This window comes from Crinia signifera, chromosome 2 (genome assembly GCF_055691185.1).
Source record: "Crinia signifera chromosome 2, ASM5569118v1, whole genome shotgun sequence".
Taxonomy (NCBI): Eukaryota; Metazoa; Chordata; class Amphibia; order Anura; family Myobatrachidae; genus Crinia; species Crinia signifera.
Genome location: NC_139218.1, coordinates 220024098 through 220042992, shown reverse-complemented (window position 1 = coordinate 220042992; position 18895 = coordinate 220024098). Strand labels below are relative to the sequence as shown.

At 42.3% G+C, this 18895-nt stretch overlaps 1 protein-coding gene across 3 annotated transcripts in view; it reads left to right on the top strand.

Moving 5' to 3' along the window:
- BRIP1 (BRCA1 interacting DNA helicase 1) overlaps positions 1 to 18895 on the top strand; it is a 274827-nt gene that overhangs the window by 105419 nt on the left and 150513 nt on the right. For all 3 annotated transcript variants that reach the window (XM_083173748.1, XM_083173749.1, XM_083173750.1), the window contains exon 14: positions 8334 to 8495. In XM_083173748.1, the coding sequence (XP_083029874.1) occupies positions 8334 to 8495 (162 nt within the window). The remainder of the gene's footprint in view (positions 1 to 8333; positions 8496 to 18895) is intronic.

Below are 18895 nucleotides of genomic sequence, written 5' to 3'. Positions count from 1 at the left end.
GGGTATAGTGTACATTTCAAACCCCCAGGGGTTTCACCAATTGTGGTACAACTGGGCAGTGAAAATGAAAAATTAAATTTTTTACACAAAAATGCAGTTCTGGCTCAAAATTTTTCATTTTCAGAAGGTATGAAGGAGAAAAAGCACCCCAAAATCTTTGCCCCAATTTCTCCCGAGTACGGCAATGCCTCACATGTGACCAAAAAATACCATTTGGGTGCATGGCAGGACTCAGAAAGGAAGGAGTGATTTTTGGATTTTGCAGCTCAGATTCTGGTGGAATGTTGGTGGGTGCTATGTTGCATTAGCAAGACCCCCCAAGCACCAATACAGTGGAACCCCCCCACAAGTGACCCCATTTTGCAAATTACACCCCTCAGGGAATTCATCTAGGGGTATAGTGTACATTTCAAACCCCCAGGGGTTTCACCAATTTTGATACAACTGGGCAGTGAAAATGAAAAATTACATTTTTTTACACAAAAATGCAGTTCTGGCTCAAAATTTTTCATTTTCAGAAGGTATGAAGGAGAAAAAGCACCCCAAAATCTGTGCCCCAATTTCTCCCGAGTACGGCAATGCCTCACATGTGACCAAAAAATACCATTTGGGTGCATGGCAGGACTCAGAAGGGAAGGAGTGATTTTTGGATTTTGCAGCTCAGATTCTGGTGGAATTTTGGTGGGTGCTATGTCGCATTAGCAAGACACCCCAAGCACCAATACAGTGGAACCCCCCCACAAGTGACCCCATTTTGCAAACTACACCCCTCAGGGAATTCATCTAGGGGTATAGTGTACATTTCAAACCCCCAGGGGTTTCACCAATTTTGATACAACTGGGCTGTGCAAATGCAAAATTACATTTTTTACACAAAAATGCAGTTCTGGCTCAAAATTTTTCATTTTCACAAGGAATGAAGGAGACAAAGCACCCCAAAATCTGTGCCCCAATTTCTCCCGAGTATGGCAATGCCTCACATTTGACCAAAAAATACTATTTGGGTGCATGGCAGGACTCAGAAAGGAAGGAGTGATTTTTGGATTTTGCAGCTCAGATTCTGGTGGAATGTTGGTGGGTGCTATGTTGCATTAGCAAGACCCCCCAAGCACCAATACAGTGGAACCCCCCCACAAGTGACCCCATTTTGCAAACTACACCCCTCAGGGAATTCATCTAGGGGTATAGTGTACATTTCAAACCCCCAGGGGTTTCACCAATTTTGATACAACTGGGCAGTGAAAATGAAAAATTACATTTTTTTACACAAAAATGCAGTTCTGGCTCAAAATTTTTCATTTTCATAAGGTATGAAGGAGAAAAAGCACCCCAAAATCTGTGCCCCAATTTCTCCCGAGTATGGCAATGCCTCATATGTGACCAAAAAATACCAGTTGGGTGCATGGCAGGACTCAGAAGGGAAGGAGTGATTTTTGGTGGTGGAATGTTGGTGGGTGCTATGTCGCATTAGCAAGACCCCCAAAGCACCAATACAGTGGAACCCCCCCACAAGTGACCCCATTTTGCAAACTACACCCCTCAGGGAATTCATCTAGGGGTATAGTGTACATTTCAAACCCCCAGGGGTTTCACCAATTTTGATACAACTGGGCAGTGAAAATGAAAAATTACATTTTTTTACACAAAAATGCAGTTCTGGCTCAAAATTTTTCATTTTCAGAAGGTATGAAGGAGAAAAAGCACCCCAAAATCTGTGCCCCAATTTCTCCCGAGTACGGCAATGCCTCATGTGTGACCAAAAAGTGGCAGGACTCAGAAGGGAAGGAGTGATATTTGGATTTTGCAGCACAAATTCTGGTGGAATGTTGGTGGGTGCTATGTCGCATTAGCAAGACCCCCAAAGCACCAATACAGTGGAACCACCCCACAAGTGACCCCATTTTGCAAACTACACCCCTCAGGGAATTCATCTAGGGGTATAGTGTACATTTCAAACCCCCAGGGGTTTCACCAATTTTGATACAACTGGGCAGTGAAAATGAAAAATTACATTTTTTTACACAAAAATGCAGTTCTGGCTCAAAATTTTTCATTTTCAGAAGGTATGAAGGAGAAAAAGCACCCCAAAATCTGTGCCCCAATTTCTCCCGAGTACGGCAATGCCTCATGTGTGACCAAAAAATGCCAGTTGGGTGCATGGCAGGAATCAGAAGGGAAGGAGTGATTTTTGGATTTTGCAGCTCAGATTCTGGTGGAATGTTGGTGGGTGCTATGTGGCATTAGCAAGACCCCCGAAGCACGGTGAAATGATGAACCTAATAATCCATAGATGTGTGGTATATTTTAAAACACTCCTTTATACATAGGCCGGGTTTGTCGGGGCAAGTTTCACAGTGGAAAATAGTTTCCTTTCTTATTCCCTTTTTATAGCAAACTTTGCACCTTTTTTGTGTCCTGCCCTTTCTTGCAGTGGAGGGGATTTCGTTCGGAAAATGCTGCCCTGGTACAATACGGGGGCCAGTACTAGAAGTACTGGGGCCCTCTGCCTGCTGGTTCCCAAATACTAGGCCCTTTATGACTTCCTCTTGAAAGTGCATAAATGTCCCCCTCTGGCCGGTAGAACGGAATAGCACGTAAGCGTTATACAGTGCCATCTGGATGATATACATGGCCAGCTTCTTGTACCAGATTTTTGTTTTCCGCAGGGCACTGTACGGCTTCAGTACCTGATCTGAAAGATCCACTCCGCCCATGTACCTATTGTAATCCAGGATACAATTAGGTTTTGAGGTGTGGGTACTGGTACCTCGTACAGGGACGGAGGTGGTACTGTCTCCGTGAATTGTTGTCAGTATAAGGACATCCCTCTTGTCCTTATATTTGACCAACAACATATTTTCGGTGCATATTCCCCTGCTTTCACCCCTTCTCATTACTTGGGCAATGTGCGTTTTTGGGAGGCCTCTTTGGTTCTTGCGCACAGTACCGCAAGCTGCTGTACCTCTTGAACCAAGGGCCTTAAACAGGGGGATGCTAGTGTAAAAGTTATCCACATAGAGGTGATAACCTTTATCCAGGAAGGGGTGCACTAAATCCCAGACAATTTTTCCACTAACACCTACGAGTGAGGGGGGGCATTCTGGCGGTTCAATTCTTGAATCCTTCCCTTCATATACCCTAAACCTGTGAGTGTACCCTGAGGTGCTTTCACACAGCTTATACATTTTTATGCCATACCTTGCCCTCTTACTGGGAAGGTACTGGCGGAATTTAACCCTTCCTTTAAAATGTATAAGGGACTCGTCTATGCAAATGAATTTATCTGGGATGTACATCTCTTCAAATTTGGCACTGAAATGATCAATGACCGGCCTGACTTTGAATAGCCGGTCAAAGGTGGGATCATCTCTGGGTGGGCACTGTGCATTATCGTTGTAATGCAAAAATTTAAGGATCGTCTCAAATCGAGCCTGGGGCATGGCCATACGGTAAAATGGGGTGCTGTACAGAACATCTGTACTCCAATATTGCCTAATTTCTGGCTTTTTTACTATGCCCATATGAAACACCAGACCCCAAAACGTCATCATCTCTACTGCATCTACAGGGGTCCACCTAGCAAATGATGACGTGGGGTTTTGAGCAATAAACTGCTGGGCATATAAATTACTTTGGTCCACCATTAAATTTATAAAATCATCAGAGAAAAATAATTTGAAAAAGTCAATTTCTCTGAGACCTGTGGAATCAAATTGGATTCCTGGCATGGCCAAAAACTCAGGAACCTGGGGCTCAAAATTGTCTGGTGGTGGGGTCCATACGAGATCAATTATTGGGGGGTGGGTCTCAGCTGCTCTACGGGGGCGTCTTTGAGGGGGTCCCTCATCACCAGAGGAGGAAGAGGAGCTTAAGACGAATCCTTCAAATTCCCCGCTTGCATCACTGGCTGTGTCAGAGTCAGAGGCAAGCATGGCATATGCCTCCTCCGCTGAATACATTCTTCTGGATGACTGGGATGACATTTGGGATGCCATTTTTATTTTTGTGTTACTGGTAGTGAAATGTTTCAACACGTGTATAGTGTCGGGGGGGGTACAAACTTTATTTCAATCCGGGGGGTATGTAGTGTGTAGTGTGTATGTAGTGCAGAAAAAAAAAATACTTTATACAAAAAAAAAAAATTGAAGGGGTTAAAAAAAAAAAAAAAAAAAAAAGGTCCTGCGCCAAAAATTGAGCACAGATGTTGGTCAGTAACGTCCGTCACTGAACAGCGCTCAAAGGCAACAGGAATTTGATCAAAAAAAAAAAAATAGATCAACCCTGTGCCGAAAAAGATGATCAGTGATGTACGTCACTGATCAGCGCACAGTGGCCACAGGACCCCCACAAAATCACAGTGTGTGTAAAAAAAAAATTAAAAAAAGACCCCACAGCACCCACAAAAAAAAAAAAGGTGATCAGTGATGCGACACTGATTACCAGTGAGGGGCAGCAGGTGCACAACCTTTGGTGCAACTGACAGTGCAACTGGCAGGTATATATATTAAAAAAAAAAACCTCTGCACCCCCAAAAAGTTGCTGATCACCTCAGATATAGTGATCAGCACAAAAGGCGGGGGCAGCAGACACAAAATTTAGCACTCTCTATCACTCTCTGTCACTATCTCTCTCTATCTCTCTATCTCTCACTATCTATCACTCTATGACACTGCAGCAGCAGCACTGACAGTTATATATATGAAAAATAACCCCTGCACCCCCAAAAAGTTGCTGGGGGTGCACAAAAGGGGGGCAGCAGACACAAAATATAGCAGTCTCTATCACTCTCTGTCACTATCTCTCTCTATCTCTCTATCTCTCACTATCTATCACTCTATGACACTGCAGCAGCAGCACTGACAGGTATATATATATATAAAAAAAACCCTGCGCCCCCAAAAAGTTGCTGATCAGTTAATTTATACTGATCAGCACAAAAGGGGGGGCAGCAGTCAGTTATATAAAAAATATATAGCACAATCTGTCACTATCTCTCTATCTCTCTCTATCTCTCTCTATCTCTCTATCTATAACTCTATTACACTGCAGCAGCACAAAATATAGCACTCTCTGTCACTAGGCCTCTCTATCTCTCTCTATCTCTCTCTCTCTATCTCTCTATCTAATAACTCGCAGCAGCACAGCACAACACAGCACAGGATGTCACAAGAGGAAGCAAGATCCAGGCAGTGATCAGGTAAGTATTTAGCAAGGTTCTGGTCAGTAAATGGCGACAGCTGGGCACGGTGACCGCACTGCACGCTATTCCAGACCGGAATGGCGTCTGCAGTGCAGTCACCGTTAGTTTAAACCCCCCTCCATGGCTGTGATTGGTCCGTCGGTCCGACGAACCAATCACGGCCTTTGGGGGCGGGCGGGGTGAGGTGGGGTGACACCAGTGTCACCCTTACACCCCGCGGTGATTGGTGCTGTACTTTACAGCACCAATCACCTCCGATCCCGTGTCACCGGCGAACGTTATTCGCCGGTGACACAGAAAACGCTGTGAATGGCTGTTCACACTGAACAGCCAATCACAGCGATCGCCGACGGGGGGGCGGCATCGCAGCCCCCCCTGGGCATGCAGGGACATGTCTGCTGTCAGGGACAGCAGACATCGTCCCTCTGTCACTGCGTCTCTAGACGCAGTGACAGTTTGAAGTCATGACGTATATATACGTCATGTGTCGGGAAGTACTTCCCGGCCATGACGTATATATACGTCAAATGTCGGGAAGGGGTTAAAGTATAATCAGGCGCAAAATTAGTTTAAAAAGAATTTAAACAAATTATTATTAAATTAATAAATAAATAAAAATAATTCATATAATATATTTATCAATTGGTAAGTATAGATTACCCACAGCTTAATTTACGCTGCTCCCAAAAAAGGTCACTCGAAATAACAAAAAAAAAATAGATAGAAGAGAGCGCGCTGTGTTGATCTAATTTAATTATTTATTAAATAAAAATCACATATATAAAAACCTATTGTAAATATAAAAATATATAATTAGATCCTTTTAAACATGCAGTAATTAACATATAATATAGATTCATTAATATTGTCCAACAGAATCCACTAATAAGAGTGCTAGCAATTAATGTAATGCATTAGGGTGTCACTGTATCACAAACACGGTTGTATCCAATTTGGAAGTGGGGAGCTCACCGGCTCCCATCCCATCCTGTAGCGGCTCTAATCACCAACCTTCCAACATCACCAGCCGGTAATAATATTTGTGCATCAAAGACTAACTACTTTTGTAGGATGTTATTCTTAATTACTTTTGGATACAACCGTCCCAAAATTAATAAAATCTCACAGATTATTTGGGAGCTCCCCACCCCCAAATTGGATACAACCTTGTTTGGGTAAGAGACACCCAAATGCTTTACATTAATTGCTAGCACTCTTAGTGGATGCTCCTGTTCTCACAGCACTCTTTTTGCATTTCAATTACAGCTCTCTTACTCACCTACCATCTATACCTGCATCTCTTATTACTCACCTCCCTATATGTCAGCTGTTTTGTGTAATAAAGGTCCATACACGCTGGGCGACTATGTCCAGCGTGTATGGACAGCGATGATGTCAATCACTGCTACGGTGAAAGCCGCTCAGTGCATACACACTGAGCGGCTTTCCCCCTGCCCGGCGCCAATGGAGGGGGGAGGGCGGCGTTGTATAGCGCAGAGCTATGCAAAGCCGTCCTCAGCACCGCTCATCTGCTGGTATAACCAGCAGATTAACGGCTTTCCCGGCGATGATGCGGGAGCGCGCTTCAGCGCTCACCGCTCATCGCTGGGGCATACACACTGGGTGGCTTTGAGCTGAAAGCTGCTCAAAAAGGCTGTTTTGAGCGGCTTTCAGCTCAAAGTCGCCCAGTGTGTATCGGCCTTAAGAATTGTACTGTTAATTGTGCTCTATTTTTGTTCTTCTATTGCTGATATGTCTAGTTATGTCTTGTTCTGTTCTGTGTACCCTATACTGTTCTACTGGCTGCCTAGGATCTGTGCTGCTAGCCAATATGTGCCCTGTGTCACCCCCGTAGTGTCCTATATCTGTACCGTTTTTACTTGCTACCTATCTGGCTGGTGCAATCACCAAGTGGCGCCGCTGAATGGCTGCCTGGGTGCTGCACAGATCAGTGAATATATGTTCCCCATGTCCGTGTCGCTCAATAGAGTACATCTAGTATATATCTGTACGTGTCCAATATCTGTACTGTTACTGGCTACCTATCTGGCTGGTGCAATCACCAAGTGGCGCCGCTGAATGGCTGCCTGGGTGCTGCACAGATCAGTGAATATATGTTCCCCATGTCCATGTCCTTCATTAGAATGCATCTAGTGCATATCTGTATGTGTGATGTATATCTGTACTGCCGTTGTTGCTCTTTCTGAAAACCCTTTGTATTACAGTATGTGCATTATTTTTAATGTCTGTAAAGTGCATTGAGTCATGTTGGAGAAAGTGAGCTATATAAATAAAACTTACTTACTATAAGACAATATAAATTAATCTATATTATATGTTAATCATTGCATGTTTAAAAGGATCTAATTATATATTTGTATGCTTGTAATAGGTTTTTATATATGTGATTTTTATTTAATAAATAATTAAATTAGATCAACACAGTGCGCTCTCTACTATCTAGTTTTTTTTTGCTATATAGTACAGATCTGTCAAAATTGCATGAATGTCTCATGGCTTGCCGTGCGATTCGATCCCGATGTGATCTGATCGCATGGCCGTCTACCTTGTGTACACACCATTATTGAATGCATGTTTAAAAATAAATGTAAGGGTGAATAAGAAACAGCATAGTATTATAACTGCCAGCTTTGTCATAAAAGCGTCATTTGGAATGTTTTTACGTCACACTGACATAGCATTATTACCATAGACCTGTACCCATTTACTTCTGAAACTAAAGGGACTCATACATGCGCATGGACCAGAAGATGCCTTATTTATTCATTTTATTATGCTGCAAGTAAATGCTCTCCGCTGCTTGTTTTTTACTCATGCAATTTTTGCAGATAATTTAAGAAATAATGAGTTTATAGATATTGTACTGTGCACTGCACAAAGGCCACCCCACCATTGGAGCACCTTTGTGTGGATGGGCAGAGGCAGCATCTTGGGATTATCTGTGTCCTTTGTGTTATGTGAAAGTGTTTGTGAGTGCGATAGGAAAATTTCCCAGCAGCCTTTGCTACGATAGTGTCTCCTTGATGTTTTTACCATTAATCTTCATTCTTATGAATCATGCTAAGATTAAAGACTTTAAATGTTGGATAAGACCAATGTCTTTATATTACAGGTATGGGTGGGCACTGTCGGAGCAGGTCCAAAAGGTCGGAAACTTTATGCAACTTTTCAGCATACAGAGACCTTTGATTTCCAGGATGAACTTGGTGCGCTATTATTGTCGGTGTGTCAGACTGTGAGCCATGGTGTACTTTGCTTTCTGCCATCCTATAAGGTAAAGAAATGCATTTCCCTTATTCTCAGGGATTCCTTAGAAAATATAACCTATTGGTTACCCTAATATTTGAACTTTGAACTTAACTGAACGTTTTCGCCCATTCCATATTTAGCACTTAATAGACATTTTGAAAAATCCTATTTGAAATTTGTAGTTCACATGGAGAGAATCTGAGCCTGCAGCTAGTACAGCGCTTCAGGCCTGATGAGATGTGGTTGGAGGAGGCATAGCTTCTGCTTACATGGAAGCAGCAACAATGTATCGGTATACCTGTATTCGTGATCCAGTGCTGTGTCCTAGGATGCAGCTTTGGATCACCTGCAATATCATCACCTGGCTGCGTGACCAATGGCGTTGTGAAAGTGGCTGCCGCAGTTCCTACAAAGAGGCCATCAAATCTCTCACCAAAACAGTGATGACATGCCTCTGTTTTGAGAAACAGAGGTCATTGCCACCAGCAAGCGGCTGTAATTTGTCTCTCTAGGGACGAGGACGTCCAACGATGCAGGAGCCCTACTGTACATGTGTGTTATATGTCCAGTACCGAATATCAGTACTTTGTGCTCAATGTTACTCAGATCCCTTGGGATCTGAATTAGGCCCTTTATTTTTAGATTATCCAGTGTTAAGTTCATGCGATGTTCATACACCTCATGTTTGCTAGCAAGACCATGTTAAGATAATACCCGGAAGACATTATCTAATTAATTAGACAACAAGGAACTGATGCAATGTTGTTGGTAGAGGCTTAAGGCCCATACACATTGTGCAACTTTGAGCTGAAAGCCGCTCTAAACAGCAAGTTTGAGCGGCTTTCAGCTCAAAGCCACCCAGTGCGTATAGCCCGGTGATGAGAGGTGAGCACTGCTGTAATACCAGCAGATGAGTGGCTTTAAAGACGGCTTTGTATAGCGCTGCGCTATGCAAAGCCATCCTCCCCCTGCTGACGGTGGCGGGCAGGGGGAAAGCCCGCTCAATGTGTATGCACTGTGTGGCTTTCCCCCTAGCGATGACAGCGGTCCTTGCTGTCAATACAAGCTGGGCATAATAATAAGATTTTGGCTATAAACGATTTTGACTGATTTTCTTTGAACTCCCCAGAAACCACTGATATTTACTATAAACACACTGTGCAATTTTGACTATGTAAATTGGCTAATGACCAATTTTGACTAGATGCACTGGAGATTTTGGCATGTATTCAATGCTCCTATGTCGCCGTAAATAACGGTAAATGTGTATATGTTTTTTGGAGAGTAGTGAACTTTTCTCTCCTATTTTGTGCTTCCCTGTATTCAGCTCTGTTGCTTCTCCAAAAATATTTTGCGAAGCTAACAAATTGCGAGTCCTGCTGTTTTTTTTTTTTTAGAGATGTTCTCCATTTTTCCCTCGGCATCTTTTTTAGGTGAACTGTAAGGTTATCTTTGTTAAATTTGTTATTTTTTTTGTTTTCTATAATACTTTAACAATTTCACACAGGTAAACGCGTCCCTTCGCGGGCTTCACAGGTATCCGCGTCCCCTCGCGGGGCGCGCTGCGCTCGCCACGCTTCGGGCTCGGTGGCTTGCTGCGCTCGCCACACTATTCTATTCTCAACTCCACGCCGACGTGGATAGTGGGGGTATGAAAAGGTCGTAGGACGCGTACCGCCGCCCCTCGTGGGCTCGCTGCGCTCGCCACGCTTCGGGTTCACGTTGATCGTGGGGTGGCGTTAACAGTTGTGGGTGCCATTTCACACTTCAGGGTGCCTATTTGGCCTCTGTGGGCCATTTAACATTGTTTCCTATGGAAAAATCGGGTCAATTGAGGCATTGAACAGAAAAATCGGGTCAATTGAGACATTTAACATTGTTCCGTATGGGAAGTCGCGGGCATCGCGTCGGTCGCATCGCACCCGATTTTTTAGTGCATTAAATGCCCGCGATGGCCGAGATTTTTTTACCTGCGATGACCACGATCAAAATCGTGGGCGCCGTGCTAGGTAAAGAGTACCGGAAATTTTTTACCCATGTGCATATGTAGACACCTTCAGATACATAGCATATAAACCTGGTTTACACCCGGTCATAATCATCTATGTGTATGTACCAACAAGTGCAAGATGCACCTCTCTTCAGATGTCTGAGTCTTTCTGCAGGTCTGCATTTTTCACAGCTCTGGTATCCCACCCTTGCTGTACTCATCCTTAGATGGGTCTAAGGCAGCACTAGTTAGAAAAGATTTTCCTTCTTCCCGCATTCATGGAGAATATTACTCCAATACCTGTCATTAATAGTAAGTGACCTCTGATATTTGTAAGCATCCTTCCTTTGACACAGACACAATACACATAGGTGCTGGTTATATGACGGACAGATTTGAGCACATTTTTAATTAAAAACCTCTCTTCTCTATATTTTCTGATTTGAGCTTAATTTTGGGGATGTAATATTAGAGGGTACAGTCTGTTTTGTACGCTAAAACTTACTTGATTATCAGTGTACTGTAAAAGAAAATCATTCTGTTCTTCTCGCAAATTGTACTTTGCCTGTTCCCATCCTTATTTCTCTTCTCCTGATGTTGAGTGAGGTATGCACAGGTCTTTAATCAAGCATGCAATATACTAGCATTCACTGGAAGTGATTTCACACAAGCTGTGATTTCACACAAGCACTATTCATCAGTCCTCAAGACGGCCTAACTTAAACACTTTTATACATACAAGAATGCAATATGTTCTTGTAACTGAAGATGGTTATACATTAGATGAGATCTTTAAATGATATGCATGATAACAATATTTGAAACCTTATTTCCGTGCTTACGTGTGCTCCTGCGGGCCATTAACACCCCCACCCCCACCCCCCTCCTGACTACAATATATCTTAAAACTGTGCCATGCTCCTGGATGTGTCCACTAAATGATATGGTTTTAAACTCCTTTTATCTTGTGGATTTTGGGTTTCAATTTGCTTTTAACTTTATATAAGCAGTCAGTTATTTAGAATAAATAAATTATTCTTTTAATCTGTCCTGTCAGACCCCTCACTTAACCTTGTTCGTTTTCTTATTCTTTTGGCATGGGCAGAAGTTATTAATCTCACTTGACCTGAGAACAAATCAGAAGAGATTAGTACTTCTGTCCATATCACATGAGCTTAACTTTGTAGGAGACTTGGTGATTGGCTGTGTCAAAAGGCAGCAAATCAATGGAAAATAATCTGTTTTTACGTAATAACCTAGTTAAAGCAGCCAAATAAATGTTTGGTTAAATATTTAAAGACAGGTTCATCCACTTTTTAGGGTCTCTGCCTCTCTTCTGAGGAACTTGGCCCACCCAAAACACTTTCTTTTTACCACCCAAAAGCATACCCAGCTATTCAGATCTGATATCAGTGTTGTGCAATATTGTGTCAGTACCTTCCACTGTCTTCCAACAGACTCCCTAGTCCTGGGGTAGCCAACCCTAGTCCTCGAGAGCTACCAACAGTGCATGTTTTGCAGGTCTCCTCACAGAATCACAAGTCAGCTAATTAGCTCCATCTGTGGATCTTTTAAAATGTGTCAGTGATTAATGAGTGCAGCTGTGCAGCAGCTAGGTTGTCTGGAAAATGTGAACTGTTGGTAGCTCTCGAGGGCTAGGGTTGGCTACCACTGCCCTAGTCCATGTGAAGAATGGAATGTTGTACTGTATGTTAAACGATTTCTTTTACCTTGAGGCATTCTTTCTTTGTTTTTACTTCTTTGTTTTACAAAAAAACTATATGTACAAGTAATTGGTCATCAAAACTAAGATAATCAGCTACTGTAGCATTATGGTAATGGGTAAAGGCCCATACACATGGGGTCATTTCTGGGCTATTTCTTAGCAATCTGACTAGATCGCTTAGAAATTCAGCACACACCACCCACTGTGCATATTCCCCAGTGACCCACACGTTGCTATCACCTGACTAGATCCTGACTGCATGCATCGCCAGTGTTTTCAGCACACATCGATGGTGCATCGCATGTGTGCCAGCAATGGCGTCTCCATCTTTAGAGGGCATTCCTGATTCCCTTATCCAAAATGCTCCTGTTCCTGAACATTTCAGGTAAGGGATACTCAACCTGTATTGCATCTGATTTTGTTTCAAGTGAATAGTTCGAGATCCGGATCACGCCAAGCTGCGGTAATTGAAAAAAAGTCCTAAAGCCACATTAAGTTTTACAACAAGAATCTTGTGCCACTGAATAAGCCCCTACATTTAGCCATATTCTACAAGATGATGTCTTCCCACAAGTCCTGTTTAGAAATATGAATACATTTCACCAAATATAGGCAACAAAGTCATTGTTCCAGAATAATTTTGTTACTCCTATAATTTGTGACTCATACATTCCAGATAAGAATCGAACACAAGCCATTAAATTTGAGGCAATTCATTTTCAAGCAATGTGCCTGTAAACCGTGAACATTGTGGTGATACCTTGTTGCTCATATATTGTCAAGTTACAATAGGGAACAGCACACTACGTCCATTGCTTGTTATTTAATTCCCACCCATTATTCTTAAAAGCCCGTCAAAATGACGGCTAAGTCCCTATCTGCTCCTACCTCCTATCTCCGTCTTCACAGCTCCCTCTCCCCATATTAAGCAAGTTTGAATCGGACCATTTTGCTTTCAATTTTTTAAGGAGTCATTTGGTCCATGGAGTGGCCTCTAGTGGTCACTGGCAGTACTTCACCTTAGAGGTGATGAGTAGTATGTATATGTATATATATGTATGTGTATAATAAGTATATAAGGGCAATTTCAGGCTGCACTCACAGTACTTTGCAACAGGTACTTGTTGCAAAGTCCTGTGAGTGCTGCTTACAGTTCCCTATTGTATCAGTGCGTTTGTACCTGGGAAGGCACTGAGGTGATACCACACAGGAGGGAATTGAGTGCAGATACTCTGCTTGTCCTATATATAATATATATAGCGGTCATGTTATTGTGTTTAGTGCAGGTATTCCCAACCTTGTCCTCAAAGCACAATAACAGTCCATGTTTTAGTGACATCCAGGCTTCAGCATTGTTGACTTATTAGTACCATTTATTTTAATGAACCCTTCTGTGCTGAAACCTGGATATTACTCAAACCTGCCCTGTTGGTGTGCCTTGGGGACTGAGATTGGGAATGCCTGTGCTAGTGAGTTATTACAGGCCACAAGGGCCTAGAGCTGAAAGTGGGCTGAGCTACATGGATGTGGCAAGCTCCATGTGGGCATGTCCTCTCTTTGTATGTATATATTTTTTTAAACACTTAAAAAAAAAAAACCTTTGGCTGCAGAAAAAAATAATACATCTACAGCAGGCATTCCCAACCACGGTCCTCAAGGCACACCAACAGTACAGGTTTTAGTGATATCCAGACTTGAGCACAGGTGACTTAATTAGTATCTGAGTGATTCTGATTAAACCATCTGTGCTGAAGCCTGGATATCTCTAAAACCTGCGTTGTTGGTGTGCCTTGAGGACCGTGGTTGGGAATGCCTGATCTATAGCAATACACATTTTGCAATCAAATTAGAGTGTAAAACAAATAGGTAGCATAATCAAAAATGGAATTCCTCACTAATGAGGGACAGTGAGCCTATCGCAGTCAGGAGTATAAGTGTAGCTCATGCGTTAAGAAAATAACAACCTGGTATCATCAAGATCACGTACAAAATGTGGGTGTTCCTAGGTGATGACAGGTGGCACATTGTGATGGTCTGTCTTTTGGGTGTGTTATGGGAGTGTCAGAGGCGTGTTGCTGATATGGTTGCGTACACAGACTCAGATCAACTCAAATAAGCCATATTCACATGTATAATCTGCACCTGCCATAGGACTGGTGCAAGTTTTGATAGTGTGCATCAGTGTCTGGGTTAACTATGATGCAGAGTTGAGTGTTAGTTGGAATTACATTCTCTCTATGCGCATGGAACTAAATGTGTATATATACCCATAGGCAGAGTTTTTAGCATCTACGGAGCCACACCACTCTTATAAATAGGATTGTTGTCATAACGGTCATCATTGTCGTCCTACATTAGTCCTGTCCTTGCAGTTAGAAAGCTGTCAAAAAATAGTCATTTCTTGGCGTACATGCAGTTTTGCTTTGCACATAATACTGACAGCTTTCCCTCACCGAACCAATACTACATGCACTTACATTGTGAACAAACACCCTTTAGCCACAAGTGGAGGTGTGTCAGAGTTACACTGAGATAAGGTGTATACGCTCACCCCTGGTAAGGTTTATCTGCAAGACAAAAATACAGTTACTTGACCTAATTCAATGGGGGGTGTCGCCAGTGAAGTGGTTAAACTGTCTGAAAAATTTTGCAGCCGGTATGGGGGCGGGGATCTTGTGGTATTTATCCACTGTGGAGATTTCTGCACATCACCTGATCTGGTCAATCCTGGATTTTGCTCTTTCCCCAAATAATTATGTTGCTACCAAAGAATATTTGGTACTTGTGTAGAATCACGGCTCCCACGATGGCCATCGCATAGCAAAAAAATCGCATAACAGAAATGCATCCAAATGCATTGAAATTAGTATCAAACATGTTCAATGGCCCCCAAATATAATTTTTCAGGCTGTACCACCCCCACTATCAACGCGAACCCGAAGCATGGCGAGCGCAGCGGTACGCGTCCTACGACCTTTTCATACCCCTACTATCCACGTCGGCGTGGAGTTGAGAATAGAAAGTGTGGCGAGGGGACACGGATACCTTCACAGGTATCCGCGTCCCCTCGCGGGCTTCACAGGTGTCCGCGTCCCCTCGCGGGGCTCGCTACGCTTCGGGCTCGCTGCGCTCGCCACACTTTCTATTCTCAACTCCACGCCGACGTGGATAGTGGGCATATGAAAAGGTCGGAGGACGCGTACCGCCGCCCCTCGCGGGCTCGCTGCGCTTGCCACGCTTCGGGTTCGCGTTGATAGTGGGGGTGGTACAGCCTGAAAAATGACATTTTGGGGCCATTGAACATGTTTGATACTAATTTCAATGCATTTGGATGCATTTCTGTTAAAAATCGCATGCGATGCGATTGCATGCGATTAAAAAAATGCTTAAAAACTGCAAAAATCGCATGCCATCTCATGCCACTACATATGGCATGCGATGGGAGCCGTGATACTACACAAGTACCGAATATTTTTATAATTATTATATGGTGCTGCAAGGGAGTCCACAGTGCCATGCAAAGTAAATTGACATTATCAACAAAATAAAGAGAAAATTTATGTACAGTACTGCATATAACAGGACATCTACAAGGTGGATCAACCTTGCTGCATCAGCAGTCATGATACCAATATTAGCAGCACAACTAACGGGTATGGTTCTGCTGTTTGCAGTGGGGAGGAGATTAAGGAATAAGTGAGGGAAGAGAGCCCTGCCTGAGAAAGCTTATATAACCTTTGAAGAGTGTATATTTATTTATTACCAGTTTCTTATATAGCGCACACATATCCTGCAGCGCTTTACAGAGAATAGTTGAACATTCACATCAGTCCATGCCCCAGTGGAGCTTACAATCTATATTCCCTACCATATGTACACGCACACACAGACATTCTAGGGTTAATTTTGTTGGAAGCCAATTAACCTACCAGTATATTTTTGGATTGTGGGAGGAAACCGGAGTACCCAGAGGAAACCCATGCAAGTACGGGGAGAATATACAAACTCCGCACAGTTAGAGACATGGTGGGAATTGAACCCATGACCTCAGCACTGTGAGGCAGCAATGCTAACCATTACACCGTCCGTGCTACCAAATAATAAAATGCACACTTAATATAATGTTTGTTTACTTACCAGGTACAGTAGGTTTGCCAATCACAGCTATATCCTCTACAGTATTTATCTATTGGAAGAAACTAAAAGGGCCTACACACGGGGAGATGCTGAAGCATTCTGTGTGCTTTGTATTCCGTTCTGTGTGCTGAGCGGTCTGGCAGGGGCCAGTGTTCTCCAGTGAGAATACTGGCCCTGACCAGCAATTGACTAGATTTATCCAGCCTGCTGGATTTTAACAGCCGAGTGATATCAAAGCACGGGGCCATGCATCGCTATCGCACCTACACATGGAGCGATATAGGGACATTTTCTAGTGAGATCACTTAGAAAATGCACCTAAATTGCTACATGTGTAGGCTCCATACGTAATACTTTTAAGATCATCACCAAATGACAGGGTCAAACATTTCAGTGAGAATCGTTTCAATTTTTTTTGTTTTGTAAAAGTAAAACGGCCTGAAAATCTTTTGCTCCTGAGAATTTGTTTTCATTAAAATTATAGATGCCAAATGATCATCCTTACTGTGATATGTGTAGTTCTCTGGAATGACCACTAGATGGCATCACAGACCACACAATTTCCATGTTTTCTTCTCGGTCCTGCAATCTAGCGCTGTAAATGTTGCTCTTGGCACAGGTTGATAATATTAACAAGTTATAAAATGTAGGTTCTGTTACAGAAAATGAATAACAATTGGAATGGACATGATTTATAAACAAATGCATTACAGCAAACTGTACTTTGTGCCATTTTGCTTACATCTGCTACTGCCCTAAATTCTGCCACTGAGGGTTTGTATTTTGCCAATTGGAATTCATAAATAAAATGATCCTGTCATATTCCATAATAGAGCTATGAGGACCAATAGCCGGGCTGCAGTATAGTAACAAGTATAATACAATTTACAAGAAATAATCCAGCGAAGACCATTATAGTGATGTCACATCAAATGTGGCTGTTTCCCTTGAGCACATGTTGTAAACTATGAACAAAATGGCTCGCTAATACCTTGAATCTTTTTTTTTGTTTAAATGTTCATTACGACAAATGTATTTTATAGCAATTTGTACTGGTAGTTTGTTTGACATCAATTCCTTCTATAAACATTAGTGCGTGTTTTATTATTAAAAGTTTACCAGTTTATTTAGCAAATGGGATTAAACAAAAAATAGTAATGGAAATGTAAGCAGCATTTTGTGTGTTTAAGGTTTTACTTCTGCTTGCTATAGAGATACTGCAGAAATACCACTGGCAGTATTACACTAGGACATAAAGTGCCCACCAGTGGAATGTACTGTAGTAGTATGGGCCCATTTTAAGGGTGTAGCCTGTTTCCAGTGGGGGTGTGGCCAGTTGGTGCACAGACAAAACTCTGGGTTAAAAAAAAGTTCAGGCCTGTAGTCGTAAATGTCTACTGGATGCTCGAGTGGAATGGAGAGCAGGTTGACTTGTTCAGTCCTACAGACTTCATCAAGTTACACACTGCTGGCCCAATGCTGGCCTATATTTACAATACTCAGAAATGTCTGTCAGAAGCTATTCAATCATGTTCATGTTCCAGGATTCGTCGCTGCAGATTTGGCTATTTGAAAAGCCAAATCTACAGTCGCAGAAACGGATGCTAAATTTGCAAATTAGCAACAGTTTCTGAGGAAGAAAACGTGTATTCGCCGATCCACATCTTTTATGAATTTCTCAAAGTCAGAAAAAAAAGAACGGTACTTATGTATTATCTGGGCTGCCGATTTTTTGATTGTATGCCTTAACTTAAGGCATACAATCAGATGCGATGACCCGATTTTTCCATAGGATTCAATGTTAAAATGGACTGAGTCAATTTTAGCATGGAATTCAATGGGAAAAAGGGGTCCTTTTCATACCCCTACTATCCAAGTGGGCATGGAGTGGGACATAAACGATTAGTAACATCAGCTATAAAGAGGACTCAACTGCAATCATTGACGGTTTCTCTGCTAGGTGAACAATGATTTGCCGATCAGTATTCAATCACCGGCCTTTTTGTTAATTTATGAGTACTTTTTCGAACATGTCTTTTTTACTTTTGTTTGTCCAATCGAATGGGTGAAAATGGGCGAAAACATCTGAGAATTCGCCAAAACACATGGATCAGCAGCAAATTCCGCAATCTATGTGGTTTTTGCCTGTTCCAGATTTTTCGCCCCGGCAAATTGAACAATTTGAATAGGGGGGAAAATCCAACAAGGATTGAATATTAGTAGGTGGACTTCTGCAATTGTATCTGCTGCAAAGTAAAACCATTGCTGAAGATTTACCACTGATTTTATTTGTTGCACTTCAAAATGCAAATATTTATGTTTATATTTTGTTAAGGAGTATACAAAATACATTATTTAGCATTGAAACAAAAAGGCAAATGCTGCTTGTATTTCTGTACCATGGTCTTTTTGTTGAGCCTGAATTTGTAACAAGTACTACAGATATCAGTCCATGGATATTATGCCAATCTGCAACGGGATACACACTATACAATATATTGTGCTATAGTGTTGTGATTCCACAGCCGACATGGTATTACATGTAGCATGCAACAATGCATTCACAGGTCAT